General features: G+C 44.3%; 1 protein-coding gene across 1 annotated transcript in view; it reads left to right on the forward strand.

Annotated features, from left to right (window-relative positions):
* LOC132829169 (tyrosine-protein kinase JAK2-like) overlaps window positions 1–23,955 on the forward strand; it is a 115,906-nt gene that overhangs the window by 53,307 nt on the left and 38,644 nt on the right. The window contains exons 5-11 of the mRNA XM_060846514.1: window positions 4,261–4,406; window positions 5,708–6,005; window positions 7,716–7,835; window positions 13,204–13,361; window positions 15,701–15,812; window positions 19,362–19,542; window positions 22,645–22,769. Coding sequence (XP_060702497.1) covers window positions 4,261–4,406; window positions 5,708–6,005; window positions 7,716–7,835; window positions 13,204–13,361; window positions 15,701–15,812; window positions 19,362–19,542; window positions 22,645–22,769 — 1,140 coding nt within the window. The remainder of the gene's footprint in view (window positions 1–4,260; window positions 4,407–5,707; window positions 6,006–7,715; window positions 7,836–13,203; window positions 13,362–15,700; window positions 15,813–19,361; window positions 19,543–22,644; window positions 22,770–23,955) is intronic.

Raw genomic sequence — 23,955 nt, forward strand, 5'->3', positions numbered from 1 at the left:
AAATTTGTTTTTCAAACCTGGCCAATCCACCTAACCTACACAGAGCAAATCCACCCAGATGCAGGGAGAATGTGCAAACTGCATACAGTCACCCAAGGGTGGCGTCAAACCCAGATCCCTGGCACTGTGAGGCAGCAGCACTAACCACTGAACCACTGTACTGCCCACCATCCTCTTCCTCTCTCTCACCTTCCCCCACCCCCTTCCCCCATCACCCAGCATCTTTTTTGTTCTTTGCTGTCTTCCCCTCTTTCCCTAGCAAGAGCTAAAAAACCTGTTAAAACAAAACCAGTAAATTTTGAGAACCTGGTCATACCAGAGCCCCATCCTGAGGAGTTCCTGACAAAGGTCTTTTGCCCGAAACGTCGATTTTCCTGTTCCTCGGATGCTGCCTGACCTGCTGTGCTATTCCAGCACCACACTCTCGACTCTGATTTCCAGCATCTGCAGCCCTCACTTTGCCCTGAGGTGTACAAGACAAGTCGGACTAGTTTTCCTGCTTTTTCATTCTGGATTACTCTATTAAAACCTTCTACACCACAAACGTTTATCCAGGGAGGTAACTGAACTGAAACTTTGACTTTACGTTTTTCTCACCTTGTATTTAGTTTAGTCTGCTGAGCCTTTCCACCACTGTCTGTTTGTAGTTTGCAGGTTCGCATCCTCTCTGCGGCTTTAGTTATTTGAAGATCACAAAGTGCACCTGAGTGGTTTCTTTCAAAGGGTGGAGTGGGGTTAGCAAAGAAGTGACACTTCCTGTCTGCACAGTCGACAGCAGTGTAGAGAAGGTGAACAGCCAGGTTTGAGTTTCAGAGGACTGACTACACTTACATAGAACATAGAATATAGAACAATATAGCACAGAACAGGCCCTTCGGCCCACGATGTTGTGCCAAACATTTGTCCCAGCTTAAGCACCTATCCATGTACCTATCCAATTGTCGCTTAAAGGTCACCAATGATGCTGACTCTACCACTCCCACAGGCAGCGCATTCCATGCCCCCACCACTCTCTGGATAACGAACCTACCCCTGACATCCCCCCTATACCTTCCACCCTTCACCTTAAATTAATGTCCCCTTGTAACACTTTGTTGTACCCGGGGGAAAAAGTCTCTGACTGTCTACTCTATCTATTCCCCTGATCATCTTATAAACCTCTATCAAGTCACCCCTCATCCTTCGCCATTCCAATGAGAAAAGGCCTAGCACTCTCAACCTATCCTCGTACGACCTATTCTCCATTCCAGGCTACATCCTGGTAAATCTCCTCTGCACCCTCTCCAAAGCTTCCACATCTTTCCTAAAGTGAGGTGACCAGAACTGCACACAGTACTCCAAATGTGGCCTTACCAAAGTCCTGTACAGCTGCAACATCACTTCACGACTCTTGAATTCAATCCCTCTGCTAATGAACGCTAATACACCACAGGCCTTCTTACAAGCTCTATCCACCTGAGTGGCAACTTTCAAAGAGCTATGAACATAGATCCCAAGACCCACTGCTCCTCCACCTTACTAAGAACTCTACCGTTAACCCTGTATTCCGCATTCTTATTTGTCTTTCCAAAATGCAAAACCTCACACTTGACAGGGTTGAATTCCATCTGCCACTCCTCAGCCCAGCTCTGCATCATGTTTGAGTCCCTTTGCAGCCGACAACAGCCCTCCTCACTACCACAACTCCACCAATCTTCGTATCGTCTGCAAATTTACTGACCCACCCTTCGACTCCCTCTTCCAAGTCATTAATAAAAATTACAAACAGCAGAAGCCCCAGAACTGATCCCTGCAGAACTCCACTTGTAACCGGGCTCCAGGCTGAATATTTACCATCTACAGGGGCATGTTGCATGCATCTAACTCGTATCTCTTTCTCGTGTGTTCATAGCTTGTGGGTGTCACAGGCTGCGCCAGCATTTATTGATCGAAAATACAAAATACTGGAGATGATAACAGATCAGGCAGTACCTGTGAAGAGCACCTGATGAAGGGCTCCAGCATGAAACATCAATTTTCCTGCTCCTCAGATGCTGCCTGACCTACTGTGTTTTTCCAGCACCACACTCTCAACCTGTGAAGAGAGAGCGAGCTAATGTTTCTGATGCCTCTTCATCAGACCCTCATTGCCCAGAGGCAATTAAGAATCAACCACATTGCAGAAGGTATGCAGTCACTGGTAGTCCAGAATGAGTAGGGATGGCAGATTTCTTCCCTAAAGAGCATTACTGATGGGTTTTTACAACAGCAAATAAAGCATTACATCGTCACCATAAGGCTAGCTTTTAACTCCAGATTTTCTCACTGAATTCAAATGCCTCCATCTTCTGTGGGAGGATTCATCCCATGCTCCCAGAGCATGAGCCAGGGTTTCTGGATTACTAGTCCCGTGAGCGTAAGACCATAAGACACAGGAGCAGAAATTAGACCATTCAGCCCATCGAGTCTACACTGCCATTCAATCATGGCTGTTAAGTTTCTTAATCCCATTTCCCACTTTCTCCATTTAATCCTTGATCCCCTTGATACTCAGGAACCCATCTATCTCAATCTTAAATATACTCAGTGACCTGGCCTCCCCAGCCTTCTGTGGCAGTGAATTCCATAGATTCACCACCCTCTGGCTGAAGGAGTTTCTCCTTATCTTCGTTCTAAAAGGTCTTCCCTTTACTCTGAGGCCGTGTCCTCAGGATCTAGTCTCTCCTACCAATGGAAACATCTTCCCAACATCTACTCTGTCCAGGTCAACATTATCACCATGCACCATCTACTCCCTTGAGTACAGAAGATGTCCAGGAGACCTGATCAATGTATTTAAACATGTTAGAGCTATTTGATAGGAAGGAACTGCTCTTCTTTTAAATTCATTCCTGGGATGTGAGCATCATTGGTTGGGCCAGTATTTATTGCCCATCCTCAAGTGCCCTTGCAAATATAATGGCGATCTGGCTTCTTGAACCTCTGCAGTCCTTGGGGAGTAGGTACAGATTGTTAGGGAAGGAATTACAGGGATTTGACTCAGCAACACTGAAACAACTGCAGTATGTTTCTAAGTAGGGTGGTGAGAAGCTTGGGATTGGCGGTGGTATTCCCATGTACCTGCTGCTTCTGTTGTTCTAGTGACCATGATTTTGGAAGGTGACGTCAAGAGATCTTTGGTGAGTTAATGCAGTGCTTTTTGTGCATGGTATACACTGTTGCTACTGTGCAGCACTGCAGGTGGTGAATAAGGTGCTAAACAAGTAGACTGCTGTGTCCTGGATGGTATCAAGCTTCCTGAGAGTTGTTGGAGCTGTACCCATCCAGGCAAGTGGGGAGTATCCCATCACACTCCTGACTAGTGTCTTGTAGATGGTGGGCAGGCTTTGGGGACACAGGAGATGAGTTGCTCACTGCTGTATTCTCAGCCTCTGACCTGGTCCTGTAGCCATAGTGTTTATATGGTAAGTCCAGTTCATTATGTAGTCAATTATAACCTCTAGGACGTTGATGGTGGGAGGTTCAATGATGGCCATCAATGTTTCTGGAATGTGTTTCTTTGTCGGCTTTGAACCTTCAGGTTCCATGCATGGTAGTGTTTCCGAAACCAAAAGCCAACAGCATGAACCATGTCGGTGTGCCGCTTGCATTGCACAGCCCCTCACTGCAGCTGTTTGGTCTTACGGCATTGAGAGGACACTGATGGTGGCGCCATTGAATGGCAAGTGGAAATAGGAAGAATTCTGAGTGCAAGGAATTAACCTTAAAATAGGAGCCCAGGCCAAGCAGGAGCAGAGCGATGAGGCCTTACTCATACACTATTATGGTGTAGTGGACATCATTCAACATGTCAAATCCATGCTGGAAGTGTAGATGTTTGGAATTCCATTCCCCAAAAGCTGTGAATACTAGTCAGCTATTGGGAGCTTTACGGTTGAGAGAGCTAGAGTTCTGTTGGGTAAACTTATCAAGAAATATGGAAGAGTGGGAAAATGTAATTGAGCTGTAAATCAGCGATGATCAAGTTGAATATTTGCATGGGTGTCATGATATTTCGTGCCTATATCAAAAGTTGCAAGTCTCCTCATTCCCATTTTGCTTGCTGGGTGAAAATCAACTCAAGTTCATCTGATACCATTAAAATGTTGATGAGGTCGATGTGGGTTAATGGAAAGGAAATTCGACCCTACTGAAAACATCTTATCATGGTTTGCTGTTTGAGGAAACGTGTGTATCACACTTACTTATCATTGCTCACTGTTTGCTCTCCCCCATGTGTAGTCACGCACTGATTTTGTCAGTGGCCTCATTAAGGTGCCGCTGGACCTGCAGATGCAAGAGGAATGCCTGGGAATGGCAGTTTTGGACATTATGAGGATCTCAAAGGAGAAGAAATGGAATCTGCAGCAGATCTGTGACCATGTCAGGTGAGATGCTGAGGAAGCTAGAGTATAGCCATCCATTTCCCAACATGGCTTCCCCCCACAGTTAGATTCCAAAGTTTTTCACTGTGCTCCCCATCACTCGGAACCTCTCCAACAGCTGTTCAATCTTACAATGTGACCAGAATGAATGAAATGGTAAGTACACTAATGTGTGCCTTGATTGGTGGGTGCCTTGTCACCCCTGTATAGTCTGATGATTGTTTCTGACTAAAATATGGTCTAATTGGACAGGTATTTATTGTAATTTCCATATGACTCACCTTTTCTCCTTTGGAAACCCTTTGAAAACCTCTTTGACTACCTTCCTTCCCTCACCCACAACCACAAACGGTCTGATACTCTCTCTGCATCTTGCCATGTGTCTAGAGTGTCACCATCCATGATGAAGAAGTGATACCCTGAGCATGCATTTGTCCAAATTGGGTGCACATAAGTTCCTAGACCAAAGATTGAAAGTGTGGTTACTGCTATAATCAGCAGTCAAGTTTTGGCCCCACAAACAGCTATTCAACAACAACTAGATTAACTTATTCTGCAATGACAGTGAGGTCCATATTGAACATGTCATCTGAAAGATGGCACCAGCACTCTCTTGGTAATGCACTAAAATGTCAGCTCAATTTCCTGAAATGGGTCTGTGATCCCATGACCATCTGATTCCAATGTGCAAGTGCTCCCACTGAGGCAAGGCTGGCTATTAGAGTCCGTTCACCTTTTGGTACTCTGCTTAGTAATACACCCAACTTTGGCTCACCACATTTATTTTTTCCTTATGTCCAAAGATCTATGGGTCACGGTAGTGCAACTCTGCAAATCAACAAGCAGTTTACAAAGCAGAAATAAACTAAAAATCTGAACTATACCAAATTAAACCAAGTAGTATCTTTGTACACAAGATATCTTACAATTCATGACGTATTACAAGCTGTTCAGTATTTCCCAGAGTAGCTTTTCCTCTTGATGTACTTTTTCACCATCTCTCTTGCTATGCAACTGGTGTAGGATGTATTCATTTCTATATTCCTATTCCCTATAGAACGTTGAACATGGAACAGTACAGTACACTACAGTGCAGGACCTTCAGTCCTTGATGCTGTGCCAACCTTTATCCTACTCTAAGATCAAACTAACCTACATACCCCTCATTTTACAACCATATATGTGCCTATCCAAGAATCGCTTAAATGTCCCTAATGTATCTGACTCTATTACCATCACTGGCAGTGCATTCCATGCACCCACCACTCTCTGTGCTAATCAAATCATTCTCATTCCATTTTAAGCTACAAGTCCTGCATCCCAGCCACCCTCCGGCAACAGATTCAGCAGCACAACTTCCTGACAAGGAAGAGAATCCGCAGGAAGTTCTACAAATTCCTGGACAAAATCAGTCACTGCGAGGCCGACCTCAAGTACCTGAAGCTGAAGTATCTCATGGATATGGAAAGTTTGGAAACTGTGCCCAGCAAGGAGACCTTCCATGTTAAAGACCCAACGTGGGACCCACAAAGGCAGCAAGTGCACAAGTTCATCTGTGTCTCAGGAGAACATGGAATTCAATGGGGTTTAAAGCAAGATGAGGTTGGTGTTTAATTTTGGTTGACCTCGTGTAAATAACAAAAGGAATTGAACTTTGTGGAATACCCACAATGTGGCTGCTGGCCAGATTTTGATTGATTGGGCCAAAGTTGGCATGGAGTTGGAAAATTTCAAATAAAACCAAAAACAAATGTGGATGCTGGAAATCTGAAACATGGAAAGTGCTGGGGCCATTCAGGCAGGGTTGATGGTGTAGATGGAGAGAGAAAAACAGAGTTAACACCTCAAGTTGAAAGTTCCAGATGAAGAAGAGTCATATTAGATGTAAAATGTTAACTCTGTTTCTCTCTCTCCACTGATGCTATCAGATGCATTGAGGTTGTCCGGCGTTTGTCCAGTGTTTGTTTCAACTGGGAACTGTTAATTGTCAATCTTAACTAACTCATTAACCTGGGACCAATCAGATAGGCTGTGATTGGTCAGGGTGTTGCCGTGAGGAATTCAGCATAGATTGGCAGTCTCCATAGCCCTTCTTCAATGACAAAGGAGTAATGAATACAAAAAAACAAGGTCCTGTATGGCAATAAATGCAGGTTCCAGCACCCACAAATTAAACTGACAAAACAGTAAATTTACATTATATAAGCAAAATATTATGGATGCTGGAAATCTGAAACAAACTCAGTGATTGCTGGAGAAATGCAGCAAGTCTGGCAGTAACTGTGTTTGAGAAGAACAACGTCCAATATGACCTGCTGAGATTCTCAAATATGTTCCATGTTAGTAATCTGGACTGTTCATTTGAGAATAAAACTCTCTATATATAGACAATATTAACTGGGAGACTGTGGACTTCTGAAATGGTGTTGCTGTGCATTAAGTTCGATGCAGCAGAGTAACTACATCACATCCTGTCTCAGTAGTAGTAATTAGCAGAAATGTGAGATGAAAGCAATAAGGTACATGAACATCAGGTCACAACAAAATGGTGGGATAGTAGGTCAGCTGCTCGATTATCCAATATGAATTCTAACTGGCTCCTCCCTAAGATCTTTAGAGCAAAGGTAGGCCCTTTGAGTCTGCTCTGCCATTCAATGAGATCATTGCCGATGTGATCATCTTCAACTCCACTTCTCTACCTTTTCCCCATCAGCCTGAATTCCCTTCCTCTTTAAAAATCTGTCAGCCTCAGCCTTGAGTATACTTAATAACAGCCTCAGCTGCCCTCTGTGGTAAAGAATTTGACAGATTCACAGCCCTCTGAGGGAAGAAATTCCTCCTCAACTCTAACTTATCCGGGTGACCCCTGACTCTCAGATTAAGCCGACGGTGCTAGGCTCTCCCCCAAGGGAAAATAACCTTTCCTTATCTACCCTGTTAAGAATTCTTTATGTTTTAACAAAGTTGCCTCTCAATCTTCTTTATTCCAACAAGTATAAGCCCAACCCCTCCTCACAAAATAGTCCCTCCCTTCCCAGAATCAGCGTAGTGAACATTCGCTGAACTGCCACTAATGCTGATATATCTTTCTTTAGATAAGGGGGCCCAGAACTGTTTTCTGCTTGATCACTGTATGGGTTAAAGGTTATGTTATGATATTGAAAATATTGTAATGCACAGATGAATGGACCAAAGCTTCATTAACAGCCTGTCATTATTTATTTGTTGGTAAGACACTGGTTGTAATTTTATAAACACTTTGCTGCTAGATAGTAAGACAATCTCTATTTGGTTTCCCTCCTTGTTTACCAGTGGCAGCCATTTTGTGACTTCCCTGAGATCGTGGACATCACTCTCAAACAAGCGAGTCGAGATTATATCTTGGAAGAAAGTCGAATTGTCACAGTTACCAAGCAAGACAACGAGCTTTTGGTAAGCTTTATCTAAAAGATGGATTTTATGCATTTAGGACAGGAAATCAGAGTCGAGAGTGTGGTGTTGGAAAAGCACAGTAGGTCAGGCAGCATCCAAGAGGCAGGAGAGTTGACATTTCGAGCATAAGCCCTTCATCAGGAATGTGTGGGTGCACGTGTTTGTGAAGAGTGTTGCGCACATGTGCGTTTGTGTAAGCACACCTTCACACAGCTCAGGAACTTTGGTGCAAATGCAACGCAGGTGTATGGGTTTGAAGACCACACTCTCAATGGGAGTGCCAAGTTCACAAACTACAAGAGATTATTGTTGCTCGCAATTCTGAACTTGCAGTTCAACTGCTACACAGGAAGCTGAGAGGTGATTTGCCAAGTGTTCAAGTTCAACTTGAGGGAATTAGGAAAAATGGTATTCCAGTGCCACATGGGTCAGTCATCATAGGAGATAGGTTTAAGTATCAAAAGAATTAGGAGGGACATTAAGAACCTTTTTTGGTTAATAGACCTGACAATCCCTTGTGTTCTGGAATGAAACTCCTGAAAGAATGGAATAAGATTGAGTTGTAACTTCTTATAAAGAATTGGTGAAATGCTTGCAAGGGAAGAGTTTGCAGAGCTAGAGGTGGAAGAGCACAGGAGGCCAATTGGCTCATGCTTTTAAGGAGTTAGCACAGGCACAACGGGAGGAGCGACCTCTGTCATTGTTGGATTATTCCATGAGTTCATCTGACAAAGTCAGCTTCATCCCTAAAGGCTACAGTGGTAGGTGGAGGTGGAAATAGTTCATCGAGAATGTGCAAAGGGAGGTTTATTCTGTGCCAAAGCTAGGTTATGTAGCTGAAGAGACGATGGTGTACTTATTCAGGAGTGCTGAAGCTGAGTTTAACACCTTAACACAGCACAGGGACATCCCAAAACATCCTAAAGCCAAAGGCTACTTTTGAACTCTCCTGGGTAGATGAATGTGGAAAGCCAATGGGTATAAGGGATGGTTACACAAACAAGAACAGTGACCAGGTCTGTTCTTGGTCAGCACTTCAGGCTAATTCCCTGATCCATTGTGAATAAAGCTATGGAATTGTTTACACCAGTCTGAGCAAGCCAATGGGATATTCACGGAGCACCACATCCAACAGCGTCAAGTTCAAAGTTGCTGCTTTCACCATACACTGCAGTGAAAGCGACCACTTATACCCTCACCCCATCAGGGCAAGTGAACTCCTGATTTTACCTGACAAGGAAATGAAGCATCGTCAGGTCTATCAGGGAAAGAAATCCTTATTGAGGAATCAGGAAGAAATTCCTCCCATTCGGAAATTGCCGAAACGCTGACCAAAGTTGCATTCTCCAAAAGACAGCAATGACACGGAATTGTCACAGCGCAGAAGGAGGCTTTTCAGCCCATCAGGTCTGCACTAGCCTTCCGAAGGAGCAACTCCCCGGGTGACACTCCCCATGTAACCCTGCACATATGGCCTCAAAGTCTAACTGGAGCAAGACATCCCTGCATTCGTATTCCATCCCCTTGGAATGGAAATTCCGTTTGCCTTCCCAATCACTTGCTGTTCCAGTTTACTAACTTGCTGCGATTCATGCATCAGGACTCGTCAAAATCTCTGTATCTCAGAGTCTGAAATTTCTCTCCACTTACATTTCTAGTCTTCCTGCCAATGTAAATAAATTCATATTTTCCCACATTACACTGTGGTCATTTTGACCAGATGTGAGTGATATCCTTTTACAGACTCCTTTGTTTCACTTTTCTGCCTTTATATTCTATATTTTGGTTTCTTTTTGTGTTTTAAGAGTGCATCGGAGTGTGGCAACACTATACAACACTTTTCACTGTATTTTGTACCAAAATACGTGTGACAAAAAATAAATAAACCAAATCCTCTTCACATGTTGCTCTCTTTCTGCCATTAGCAAAAACTCTGTCTCTTTGAACAAGTCCTAGATTTAGGTGAAAAATAACCCATGCTATAATCCTGTGGCACTGGACACATGACAGCTTGCCAATCTGAAACTGACTCATTTATCCCTTTTAAATCATTTAAAAACCTATTATTATCTTAAACAACTCCAGCAGGTTCCTTAACCTTCTGTACTCAAGGGGAAACAAGCCTTGTTTGTAATACTATCCTCATGTTAACCTCTTCAGTACCCAAAATGGTTAAGTTATTATTGCCTCCAATTGACAGATGGGCCAAGGGATGAGATGGCCAGGAGTACGTGAGGACAGATTTGGATGTTTCCTTTATGGAGTGGGGATCTCAGAAATGGAGGCAAAACTCCAGGAGGCAATGAAGTGACATACGAAATGAGAAATGGGCATTACTGGAAAGGCTGGCATTTTGATTTGCTAATTCAGAGGGTAGTTACTTATCGAACGCACTGCTATAGGGACCAGACAAACCAGGTTAGGGCAGCTGATTTCCTTCCCCAAGAAATTAGTGATCTGGTTGGGTTTTAATGACGATCAATGCTAGCTTTGTGATCACCATACCACATTTATGAAGTTGGGGGGGGGGGGGGTGTGATTAGCTGAACAGCTGGTTAGCAATGCTGACAGTGTGGGTTCAAATCCTGTATTGGCTGAGGCTACCATGCAGGACACTCCTTCTCAACCTCTCCCCTCACCTAAGACATGATGACCCTCAGGTAAACCACCACTTGCTGTCTTTCTGAAGAGAGAGCATGGTCTAGTAGGACTATGGTAACTTTTCTTTAATTGAGCTGAAATGCCACCAGTTACCATGGTAGGATTTAATCCCCGATCCCCAGACCATTACTCCAGGTCTATGAATAACCACATGACCAGCTCCCCCATAACAATGGACTGTGCATTGTCTAAGGATGAGCTAAAGTGAACCAAGTAGCCCCCAATGTTAAGCCAACTTGAATTTTCTTGGCATTTTAAATTATACAAGAATTTGAATTTGAGTTTAATTCATTGTTACGTGTGAAAAGCTTTGTCTAGCAAGCAATACAGGCAGATCACAGAGTTAAATAGCATTGATAAGTAAATAACAGGTAAACAGCGGCAAAAACAAAAACACAGGTACAGGTGAATGTTTAGAGTTTGTGAGTCCATTCAGTATTCTAACAACAGTAAGGTCGAAACTGTTACGAAACCGGCTGGTGTGTATGTTCAGGCTTCTGTACCTTCTCCCCGATGGTAGAGGTTGTAGAAAAACATTGCCAGGGTGGGATGGATCTTTGAGAATGCTGGCGGCCTTTCCTTGACAGCGGGCCTGGTAGATGGATTCTATAGATGGGAGGTTGGCCTTTGTGATTGTCCGGGCTGAGTCTATCACTCTCTGTAACCACCTCCAATCTTGAATGGTACAGTTGCCATTCCAGGTAGTGATACATCCAGACAGAATGCTCTCAATGGTGCATCTATAAACGTTGGCAAGGGTATTCGCTGTCATGCCAAATTTCCTCAGCTGCCTGAGGAAGAAGAGATGTTGTTGAGCCTTTGGAGCCAGTGCATCCACACGAAGAGTCCAAGAAAGCTTGTTGTGGATAACCACTCCCAGGAGCTTGACACTCTCCACTCGTTCCACTTCTGTGCTGTTAATGTGTAGGGGGGTATAAGTAACATCCCGCTGAAAGATCTCAGCTTAACCTCCTTCCCAACTGATACCAGGGGGATAAATTGAACACTTGAAACAGAGAGTGAACATTTTCTCTTTCCCAGGGGCTACCAAGGTTAGTACCTCAGCCATGTCAACATGAGAAAACAAAGGCTAAAGATTGGGGGTGGGGGTGTGTGGGGAGGTGTGCTGTCTGAAGTTGTCAGGTTATTTTTTGTTGCATGTATTGGTCTGGATGTAAAATTAATGCTTTATTATAAACAGCGCAGTCTAGATAGCTCCTTCTGTGAGCCTTAGCTCAGCTGTGACACAGACACAAGTGCAACAAGAGGATATTTATGATGCCATTCATCTGGTTTTAGAATTAGGAAGCCTGAATGAGAAGGCAGCACTCCTGTAGGTCACCAGTAGGTTTGTAAAGAGATGAAGATCTGTGAAAATGGACATGATATTTAATTTCAATTCATGCAAGAACTGAACATCTCTGGCAGCCCAGCACTTTGGACATACCTCGTGAGAATTCGAAGCTTCGAAAGGTTCTGCGTTGGGGAAGGGTTTGAAGGTGAAAGAAAGTTGGGTTTGAGGTCTATGGAAAAATTGAGCAAGAGTGGAAGGTGAAATGACTATTCTTCATTTTAATACATTAAGGATATAGGGGAATGTCTGAAAGAGGGGCAAAAAAGCTTTAATTAATGTGGCACCATTCATGATTCAGAATATTCTCCAGCCAGTGGAGCACCCTTTGAAATGTAACGTAAGGAATGCTGCAATAGGTTCATACACAGCAAGCTGCCATAAAGTACAGCAGGATCAGGATGAAATGTATGCTGTTGACTGAGGGACAGATATCAGATCAGATTCCTACGGTGTGGAAACTGGTCATTTGGCCCAACAAGATAACACTGACCCTCCAAAGAATAACCGTCCCAGACCCATTCCCCTACCCTATTTCCCTACATTTATCCCTGACTAATGCACCTTACACAATGGATAATTAGCATGACCAATCCACCTAACCTACACATTCCTGAACACTATGGGCAATTTCCCAGGATCTGGGTTCGATTCCATCCTCGGGCAATTGTCTGGGAGGAGTTTGCATGTTCTCCTCGTGTCTGTGTGGGTTTCCTACAGGAACTCCAGTTTCCTCCCGCAGTCCAAAGATGTGCAGATTAGGTGAATTGAACATGCTAAATTGCCCATGGTGTTCAGGGATGTGTAGCTTAGGTGTATTAGTCAGCAGTATATGTAGAATAATATAGGGTAGGGGAATGAGTCTGGGTGGGTTACTCTTTGGAAGGTCAATGTGAACTTTGTTAGACTGAATGGGCTGTTTCCATTCCATGAGTATCCCGCGTGGCCTTGGTAACATTGTTTATCACACTAATGTAACTTGTCATGCTGATTTCTATCATGTAACAAACTACACCTTCTTTAAGACAAGTTCCTCTTCACATTCAGCTACCTAGTGGCTTTTCCTCACCACAATGAGACCACTCAGCCCCTTTAGATCCCAAATCGAAAAGGACCATGCTGTCAGCTGATCCCCTTTCCACCAGAACAATGTGCACTGTCATACAATAATTATCAAACATTCAAGTCTTTGATGGACTTGGATCTTATGGTCATAGTATCTGAGGAATGTTAGTGCTGCTTTCAGCACTAAAATATGTGGTAAATCTGTTTGGGGTTTTTACTGTGAATGAGTAGAACTGCATTCTGCCTCACGCCCTGTATCAGTAATCCTGTCTGTTGTCTCTATTCTCACAGGAAGCAGAGTTTCCCACTCTGAGGGAAGCCCTCTCCTTCGTGGCCCTTATTGATGGCTATTATCGACTGACAGCTGACCCACATCACTATTTCTGCAAAGAGGTGGCTCCACCCAAGCTGTTGGAGCATATTGAGGACAACTGCCATGGACCAATCACGTAGGTTCAAGAATTTGGTCATTATGATTGGCCCAGTGAAAATGGGCCAAGTTCTTGAGGAAGGGGAAACCAGCCATTAGCAATACAAGTTTCTGTAAACTTTTAATTTCTTAACTTTCCTTCCACACATCTCCAAAAGTAGCAAAACTTCACCCACGGTGGCTTAGTGGTTAGCATTGCTGCCTCACAGCTCCAGGGTTCGATTCCAGCCCTGGGTGACTGTCTGCATGGAGTTTGCACATCCTCTCCATGCCTGTGTGGGTTTCCTCCGGGTGCTCTAGTTTCCTCCCACAATCCAAGGATGTGCAGGTCAGGGTGGATTGGCTGTGCTAAACTGCCCCATAGTGTTCAGGGATGTGTTGGTAGGTGCATTAGTAAGGGATAAATGCAGAGTCATAGGTTAGGGGAATGGGTCTGGGTGGAATACTTTTAGGAGGGTCCATGTGGACTTGTTAGGCCGAAGGGCCTGTTTCCACACTGTCGGGATTCTCTGACTGTGTGTTACACAGCAGATGCACACAGAGTGAGATGAGGCCATTAGGTTGCATCGTACCTGATCTGATTGTGGCCTCAGCTTTCCTTTCCTGCTGGTTCCATTATCTATTAAAGAATTATTGAACTCAGCCTTGAATAAATGTAATGATCCAGCCCATCCCCTCTATTATCCAGGGAAGAGAATTCCACAGACTGAGGAGAAAATGAGGGTGGCACGGTGGCTCAGTGGTTAGCGCTGCTGCCTCACAGCACCAGGGACACAGGTTTGATTCCAGCCTCAGGCCACTGAGTGTGTGGGGTTTGCACATTCTCCCTGTGTCTGCATGGGTTACCTCTGAAAGCTCTGGTTCCCTTCCACAGTCCAAAGATGTACAGATCAGGTGAATTGGCCATGCTAATTTGCCCTGTAGGGTCCAGGGATGTGTAGGTTAGGTGGGTTAGTCATGGAAAATGCAGGGTTACAACGAAAAAGGTTGCAGGAGAATGGAAATGGGTCTGAGTGGAATGCTGCTCAGAGGGTCAGTGTGGACGTGATGGGCCGAATGGCCTGTTTCCACACAGTAGGAATTCTATGATGAAAATTCCCCTCATCTCTGTCTTAAAGAGGAAACCTCTTTTTGTTAATATATCTTTCTCGTTGTCATCTATCACACAAGAGGAAACAGCGTCCAGGTCTCCACCCCATCAAGGTCCCATGCCAATTGTTTCTAGGACATTCTTCAGCCTTTTAATGTCTTGTCACTTTGTAAAGAAATGCCTTTTGTTTATTCAGTGGCTCCTTCTAACAGGATTGTTAAGAGCAGGTGGTTATAAAGGTGGTCTAGAAACTCTGCTGCCACTCTGTAAGATATTGTTATGGAGCTCCGCTACGATATCACAACCTTGATATTGTCTTTCATAACATCATTACAGACCCTTGAATAAGCATCTGCCACTCATTTCCTAGCTTGTATGAAAGCTCCTTATTCTGTGCACGTTGAGCAACATTAGCTATTGGTCCAGCAGGGGTTTTAAAAAAAATTTCTGATGCTTGTTTTCAAATATTTTTAATGTCTCCCTACCTAAGTTATCTCCTCTATGTCTGAAAAGCTCTGAGATCTCTGTTGTCCTCCAATTCTGGCTGCGGGGGCAGTACGATTTCCATTGTTCACCGTTAGCAGCTCAGCCTTCAGCTGCCTGGATCCTACTCTCTATCACTCTCTTGAGGGTGATCCTTAAGATCTAAAGATGTGACTGTGTCTTCACTTAGCTACCCTAAGACATCCAAATGCCCCGCGATCCTGAGTAAAGTTCACAAAATGCCGAACCGATTCTTCATTTGTGTGTGATCATCGTTAGTCTCACTCAAAAGGCCAGCTCAGATGTCCTGCAGTAACCATTGGAAAAGTCCCACTCTTGACAAAGCACCAAAGGCAGATAAAACTACATTGGAAACCCCAGTACAGCAATAGTTCCACCAACCTGCCCACACATGTCTGTGCCCTTTCAAAGGGCCTATGTTATTTTTAATCTCTGATTTTTAATATAAGCTTATGGGGGGCACGGTGGCACAGCGCCAGACACCCGGGTTCATTTCCCGACTCAGGTGACTGACTGTGTGGAGTTTGCACATTCTCTCCGTGTCTGCGTGGGTTTCCTTCGGGTGCTCCAGTTTCCTCCCACAGTCCAAAGATGTGCGGGTCAGGTGAATTGGCCATGCTAAATTGCCCGTAGTGTTAGGTAAGGGTAAATGTAGGGGAATGGGTGGGTTGCGCTTCGGCGGGTCGATGTGGACTTGTTGGGCCGAAGGGCCTGTTTCCACACTGTAAGTAATCTAATCTAATCTGATCACTCTTCCTTAACAGCTCTGACTTTGCCATATATAAGCTGAAGAAGCTTGGAAACAAGACAGGTCTCTATCTCCTCCGTTGCAGCCCTAAGGAGTTCAACAAGTATTTCTTGACTGTTTGTGTTGAAGTAAGTTACCAGTTTAAGGTTTTGTTGTGTGTTTTGTGTATTTGATTTGCCTCAAAGCAAAGCAGAGATGGCTCCAGTGTGCAGGGTCATATCCCTGAGCCAACATCCAACCATAGATCAGGAACCAGACTCATATGAATACAATGCAACTGAACCATCGAATCTAATGGACACCACTGACAGGGTTTTGAATTTCATTGGCTGGTTGCTCTGTTAGACCCTTCGTGGTTGAGGGAGACCCTAGGCAGAGAAACAGGCACAAAAACCCGGGCCTTATAGTGACCCTGGGAAGGGAAGGGTGAGGAAAACCTTTCTTGGCATCTTCCTCACTCTACTATCACTGCCCATTACTGGAGCAATGCCTCAAATTACTCCAAAGGCCCCTTTGACCTTCAGAGATCCCTGCCCTGAAATTCCAGGAGTTCTGCTATGCCAGCACAAGGCCCCAGGCTTCTTCCCAAATTGTGAGGCTGAGGTCATTTCCTTGTTCAGGACGGGGTTTACTATCTCCATGGAGATGACGATCACATGACTATCAAGCAGACCACAGCTGCACCGCTATTTATTCCTCTTCAGTCTTTCCTCGACAGGCAAACCTTACATCAAAGGTAGGGACCTTGGCCATTCAGCCCCTCAGTCCTATCCCGCCATTCAGTTAGAGGCGCAATAGAAACTAAAGGAAGCTCTTTCCACCCACAGCTTGAATCCAGTCTGGGATTTTGGTTTGGTAAGAGCAAAATGTGTGACAAAACCAAAGTGAGTTCGTGGAATTCTGACACTGGTTAGCTGTGATTTGGTGGAACAGGTTTGAGGGCTGAATGGTCTTCTATTCCTATAATTACCCTTGCCTGATGTTAGTTTCAGAGCCTTTCCAACAGAAACGGCATGATTCATAGATGCACAGATTAAACTATTTGTGAGAGCTGTGACTGGGGCTGACCCTTTACTAAACCTGAGTAATGCGTCAGCAATCACAACTAATCCTCTGGTAATAAATTGGTCTGTGCTAGTCGTCATCAGTATCTATAATCAAAGTTAAGCAGAAACTAATATTTAAGCTAAAATAACACTCCTGTTTAGGAAGGGGCAGAGCCAGTTAGCCTACTTTGAACAATGATAAGATTTTACAGTTTGTGATTTAGGATGAGATTGCAGATTATGTGAAAGTGCTGGGCAAAACCATGGGGAGGTCATGCCTGACAAATGGCGGACACCATGCCTTTGGGGCGGCACGGTGGCACAGTGGTTAGCACTGCTGCCTCACAGCGCCTGTAGACCCGGGTTCAATTCCCGACTCAGGCGACTGACTGTGTGGAGTTTGCACGTTCTCCCCATGTCTGCGTGGGTTTCCTCCGGGTGCTCCGGTTTCCTCCCACAGTCTAAAGATGTGCGGGTCAGGTGAATTGGCCATGCTAAATTGCCCGTAGTGTTAGGTAAGGGGTAAATGTAGGGGTATGGGTGGGTTGCGCTTCGGCGGGTCGGTGTGGACTTGTTGGGCCGAAGGGCCTGTTTCCACACTGTAAGTCTAATCTAATCTAATCTAAAAAAAATCTGTCAGAATTCTTTGAGGAAGTAATGAGCAAATTAGACAGAGGAGAGCCAGTGATGTGACCAGTTTGGATTTCCAGAAGACCTTTGACAAGGTGTCACACGGGAGGCTGCTAAGTAAGATAGGAGCCCGCAGTGTTCGGGCAAGGTACTGGCATGGATAGAGGATTGGCTGGCTGGCAATGGGCAGTCAGTGGGGATAAAGGGGTCTTTTTGAGGATGGCAACCAGTGACTAATGGAGTTCCACAGGGGTCAGCGTTGGGACCACAGCTATTCATACTATACATTAACGATCCGGACGAAGGAAATGAGGGCATTGTTGCCAGGTTTGCAGATGACACAAAGATAGGGGGAGGGGACAGGTTGGGGAAGCAGGGAGGATGCAGAAGGATTTGGACCAATTAGGAGAGTGGGCTAGGAAGTGGGAAATGATATACAATGAGGGAGTGTGTGAGGTTATGCACGTTGGTAGAGAGAATAAAGGTGTAAACCATCTTCCAAATAAAGAAAGGCTTTGAAAATACAAAGCACAAGGGGACTTGGGAGTTCTAGTTCAGGATTCTCTTAAGGTTAACATACAGGTTCAGTTAGCAGATAGGAAAGCAAATGCAATGTTAGCATTCATTTCAAGAGAGCTAGAATACAAGGGCAGAGACTGATGCTGAGGCTGATTAATGCTCTGGTCAGACTGCATTTACAATACTGTGAGCAGTTTTGGGCCCTGTATCTACAGAAGGATGGGCTGGTGAGGAGGTTTACAAACGTTATCCCAGGGATGAATGGCTTGTCATATGCAGAACAGTTGGGTACCCTGGATGACTCGATGGTGTTTAAAAGGATGACAGTGGATATGAAGAAGATGACTCTACTACAGGAGAGACTAGGACCCGAGGGCACAGCCTCAGGGTAAAGGGATGACCCCTTTAAAACTGAGAGGAGGAGGGATTTCTTCAGCTGGGTGGGGGGTGGGGATGGGGAGCGGTTGGGGGTGGTGGAATCTGTGGTATGCACAGGGCTGTGGAAGCTATGTCATTGAGTGTATTTAAGACAGAGATAGAATGGTTCTTGATTAGTAAGGAGATCAAGGGTTATAGGGAGAAGGTGAGAGAATGGGGTTGAAAGCCATATCAGCCATGATGGAATGGTGGAGCCGGCTCAGTGGACTGAACAGTCTCATTCTGCTCCTATATCTTATAAGGGCCAGCATCCCGACCTTCAACAGTGCTGTTATTGTAGCCTCCCAGATCATCCAAATCTTTAGTTTGCCCTTCAGTTCAACCCCTTAACTGGCAGAGCAGCAGTTGTGAGGCACAGTTCTCAGCTGGATACCTTGCAATGAGTGCCACACCTCCCTGAGCGTCTCTTGAGCATCTACAAAGTTTACGTTGGGAATGTGATACAATGTTCATCACTGGCATGGACCTCCTCAATTTCCAGAAGATTCCAGAAATTCTGGTCCAGTCCATTGACCTGGAATGGCACCCAATTTAACATCAACTCCAGCCCTGCTAGTGCACAATGGCCTCTCTAAGATGCCTTTCAACAAACTGCCATTGGTAACCTCCACTCCTTCCTCAGCAAACAGCAAGGATGCACAAATACCCTCACCCTGCTTTACACAGGGAGTTATTATGATCCAGACAGCTCACTTCAGAGGAGAGGTGCCAACAGCTTCAAAAATAACTTTCAAAGGGCAATTGAAGGGCTGGAGAGGAAACAGCGAAAGGAGGAAGACTGTAGGCATCTGAGAGGGGAGTGGAGATGTTTATGTTCAGTCAGGATAAGGTGGGGATCTGGAACTCACTACCTAAGAGCATGATAGCAGCAGGCACCTTCACCATACTTTTCAAAACCTTTGGATTTTCGGTTGAAGTGCTGGAACGTACAGACCGAGAACTGTGTAGTGATCAACGCAGCACTCTTTTGGCTAGCATGGAGGCGATGGATCAAATGGCTTCCTTCTGTGTTTCATTTGATGACACTCTTTTATTTTGATGCAGACAGAATTTGGAAAGGACTATAAGGACTGTCTGATTATCAAGGAGAAAAGCTATTCTCTGGCTGGAGTACAAAGGCAGTTTGAGAGTCTGAGGGAGCTCCTGAATTATTATCACAAGACGGGCCTCATGTCAGAAGGTATCAGCATCCAGCTCACTACCTGCTGTCCACCCAGACCCAAAGGTAATATTCCCAGTTTTCTTTCCCAAGTTCCCTCCCTATGTCCATCTGCCACTCTTCCTTCTCATTTAGGACAGATGTTAAAACCCACCTCTGACTCTCCTAAAGGGTGGGATCATCCATTTTCATTGGGATTCCCTCTCTCTAAGTGGGTGACCCATGCAAGGCAAAGTCTGAGCTGTCCTTTGCCAATGAGGCAGCTTCGCAGGTAGTGGTAGTGCTTTCCCCAAACCTAAAACCCCATGGGTGAAGTTCCAACCCACCGAGAGATGCTGGCCAATCAGAGGCTGACAACTCTTGTACTCAGTAGCGCCACCAATCACCGTGGCTGCTGCTAGAAGGGCAAGCAAGATCGCAAGGATCAAGACGTCAGGTAAGTTCCTTGAGTGTGTGGGAACTGGGTTTCTGGAGGTGGAGGACACATGGAGAGGACAGGCTAATGACAGGGGAAGGGCTTAAAACACAGAAAATTGGGAGCAGGAGTGGGCCATTCTGCCCCTTGAGCCTCTTCTGTCATTCAATGTGATCAGGGTTGATATTTCAACTCAATACACTGTAGCTGCTTTTTCCCTGTATCTTTTGATCCTTTAACCTGAAGATCTCTATCCCTTTAACACCAAGAACTCTATCCAACACCTTCTTGAAAGCATTTAATACATTGGTCTCAACAGCTTCTGTGGCAGTGAATTTAACAGACTCATCACACTCTGGGTGAAGTTCAAAATCACCCAACACCAGGTTATAGTCCAACAGTTTAGCAGCACTCTGTTTGGCAGTTTATAGTTCAGCAGGGCTCCGAAAGCTTGTACTTCCAAATAAACCTGTTGGACTATAGCCTGGTGTTGTGTGATTTTGAACTTTGTCCACCCCAGTCCAACACCAGTGCCTCCACATCTTTGGATGAAGATATTTCTCCTCCTCACAGTCCCAAATGACCTAAACTCTGAGACTGCGATTCACCCTCACAGACTCATTGACGAGTGGAAGCTACTTGTTCTCCCAGTTTACTTTTTCCCAAGTTCTTTCTCGTGTTGAGCACCCTACCAGATTTCAGTCAAATCTTCTTTCCTCTGATAAAGGCTGCCTCACTTTGTCAAGGAACTTACAAATGACATCTTGTGTTCCTGATGGCATTGCAGTGCCTGGAGGTCCATGGGCAACTAGCATGGCCCAAAACACTGCACAGTCAATGAAGTGTAGTATTGTCATGTGACCAACATGGCACACATTTTTTACACAGCAAGATCCCACAAAAAAGGCAGGAAGGTGTAGTGATATTGTCACCTGACTATTAATCCATAGCAGGATTTGAACCCAGATCCCCAGCTTGCAAGATTAATAGCCTAGTCATTGAGTCATACAGCACAGAAACAGACCCCTTCGGTCCAACTGGCTCATGCTGCCCATGTTCCCAAACCTAAACTGGTCCCATTTGCCTGAACTTGGTCCAAATCCCTCCAAACATTTCTTATTCATGGACTTTTCCAAATGCCTTCTAATTGTTGCAACTGGACCTGTATCCATCACTTCCTCTGGCAGTTTATTCCAGACATGAACCACTCTCTGTGTAAAAGTGGAGTTGCTCCTCATGTTCTTTTTAAAACTTCCTCCTCTCACCTTAAAAACATGCCCGTTAGTTTTGAACTTCCCCACACTAGGGAAAAGATCCTTGCTATTCACCTTTTCCATGCCCCTCAAGATCGTATAAACCTCTATAAGGGTACCAATCAAGGTCCTACGTGCCGGGAAAAATGTCCCAGCTTTTCCAGTCTATTTTTATATCTCAAACACTTCATTCCTGACAACATCCTGGTGAATCTTTTCTGAATCCTCTCCAATTTAGTAATATCCTTTTTATATCAGGGCAATCAGAAGTGGAGACGTCTTCACTAATGTTTTGTACAACCTCAACATGATGTCTGAACTCCTACACGCAAAGGTCTGAGCAATGAAGATAAGCACGCTGAACACCTTCTTAACCACTCTGTCTATCTGTGAGGCACATTTCAAAGAATTATACACCTGAACCCCTACATCTCTCTGTTCTACAATACTACCCAGGACTTGATCATTAATTGCACGGGTCTTGCCCATGTTTGTTTTGCCAAAATGCAACACCTCACATTTATCCAAACAAAACTCCATCTGCCACTCCTCAGCCCTCTGACCCAATTGAACAAGATTGCATTGGAATCTGAGATAACCTTCTTCACCGTCCACTGTACTACCAATTTTGGTGTCATTCACAAACTTACTAATGATGCCTCCTATATTCTCATCCAAATTGTTGATATAAATGACGAATAAAAGTGGACACAAAACCAATTCTTGTGGAACACCACTGGTCACAGGCCTTCAGTCCAAAAACTAACTCGCCACCACCACTCGCTGTCTCCTCCTGTGAAACCAATTATGTATCCTAATGATAATACTATTATGCCATCACCTCCCCTTAAAATAGACAAGTTTGAAGTATATAATATCCTGCGGATCCTTTACAGAATGTATTTGGGGAGGATGTATCCTCCTGGGGGAATATCTCAAATTATACATAAGGATTTGCCCATTTGAGACAGAGATGAAGAGAGTTTTTTTTTCACAAATAGTCATTTGGAACTGTCTTCTTCAAAAAGACAGTGGAAAGCAAACGCTTTGAATATTTTTAAAGCAAAGGTAGATAGTTTCTTGACAAGCAAATGGATGGAAGTTCATCAGGGTTAGGTGGAGTAATTAGATCAGTCATGATGTTATTAAATGGCAAAGTAGTCTTGACGGGTCGAATGGCCTGCTTATGTTCGTAACTCATATGGTCGTATCTGTGTTCAAAATAAACTCTCTCCATCGGTGTTACATTTGGGATTTCAGAATAGTGATAAATGTTGGAAGGTTTGGATTATTTGATTCCCAAAATGAGGATAAATATTAGTTTCAAACAACAATAGCGTAGGTATTTTATCAGCACTTTTGTAATAAACTGGCAGATAGTATCTAAATGAAACCAGCAGCTTTAAAGCAATTGTTTTATTTGATTCTCTTCCCTGATGAACAGTCCTTCATTGCTCCAATCCCCAATCAATGTTCTTCTGTTATCTCTCCCTGTTGCAGAAAAGTCCAACTTGGTTATTGTCTGCAGTAGTCACACCAGCGACCTCCTCACTTCCCCAACCATGCACCGAAGGAATGTCCATCAGATGATGTTCCACAAAGTGAAGAAGGAAGAGCTGGTCTGGGTGAGTCCGTGGAAAGAAAGAATCTTTGACTGACAAATGAAAGTGAAAAACATGCTGCTGGAAATCTGAACTAAAAGTGCAGCAAAGGCTCAGGCAACATTCCGCAGTCAGACAGAGAGAAAATCAAGCAGAGTTAATGTCTCCTATCATAGACTCAGACCCTTCGGTCCATGCCAATCAGATATCCTAACCTAATCTAGTCCCATTTGCCAGCACCCGGCTCATATCCCTCCAAACCCATCCTATTCATATACACATCCAGATACCTTTAAAATACAGCAATTGCACCAGCCTCCACCACTTCCTTTGGCAGCTCATCCCATACACGTAACACCCTCTGTGTGGAAAAAGTTGCCCCTTAGTTCCCTTTTATATCGTTCCCTTCTCACCCTAAACCTATGCCTCTATCGACCTTTCATCAGAAGGGTGTGTTTGATATTGATGTTGAGTAAAAGTCATTAACATGGCAACAAGAAGTCACTGACCTGGTCATGTCATTTCAGTTCTTAAAAAGACTCATTGGACCCCAAAACAATAACTCTGCTTTCTCTCCACAGATGCTGCCAGAGCTCTTGAGCTTTTCCAGCATTTTCTGATTTTGGTTCCACCATCGTGGTTCTTTGTTTTTTGTGTTTAGTGTAATTTCAGCTGTGCAGGCATTTGCAACTCCAGAGGGTGTGGGAACTGGTTGATGTTCCTCTGAGTGAATCACAGCAATGAATAATGAGACTGCAATCTTTCAACTCGCAGAACGCAGTGTCAGTATCTGGTACTCCCGTGTTAGGAACAGGCTAGCAGTAAGTGATAGCATAAAGATTTCCTGGACTCTACAAGTGCGATATACTTTTAGATTCCTAACTGTAACAGGACAACATTTTGTCACTTCTCCTGTGTGAGAGTTAAATAAATGCCAAATGCACCTAGGTTCTAAAATTCTTCCCCAACAGAAACTAACTTTTGCTACAAGTCACGTGCTGGATCGAGACTGGTTAAAAACATTGCATTGTACAACTAACAAGCAAATTCAGCTTATCAAATGGTTCTGGATTTGAACCCAGAAGTGAAATGAAATTCTTGCATCTCATTCATTACATAACCCAGTTTCCAAGAAGTGTGTTTTGGGTGAGGTCAAAATCATAAATTAATAACTGGAGATAATTGAATGAAAAGAAATCATTATTTGCGT

The sequence above is a fragment of the Hemiscyllium ocellatum genome, chromosome 28, assembly GCF_020745735.1.
Source record: "Hemiscyllium ocellatum isolate sHemOce1 chromosome 28, sHemOce1.pat.X.cur, whole genome shotgun sequence".
Lineage (NCBI taxonomy): Eukaryota > Metazoa > Chordata > Chondrichthyes > Orectolobiformes > Hemiscylliidae > Hemiscyllium > Hemiscyllium ocellatum.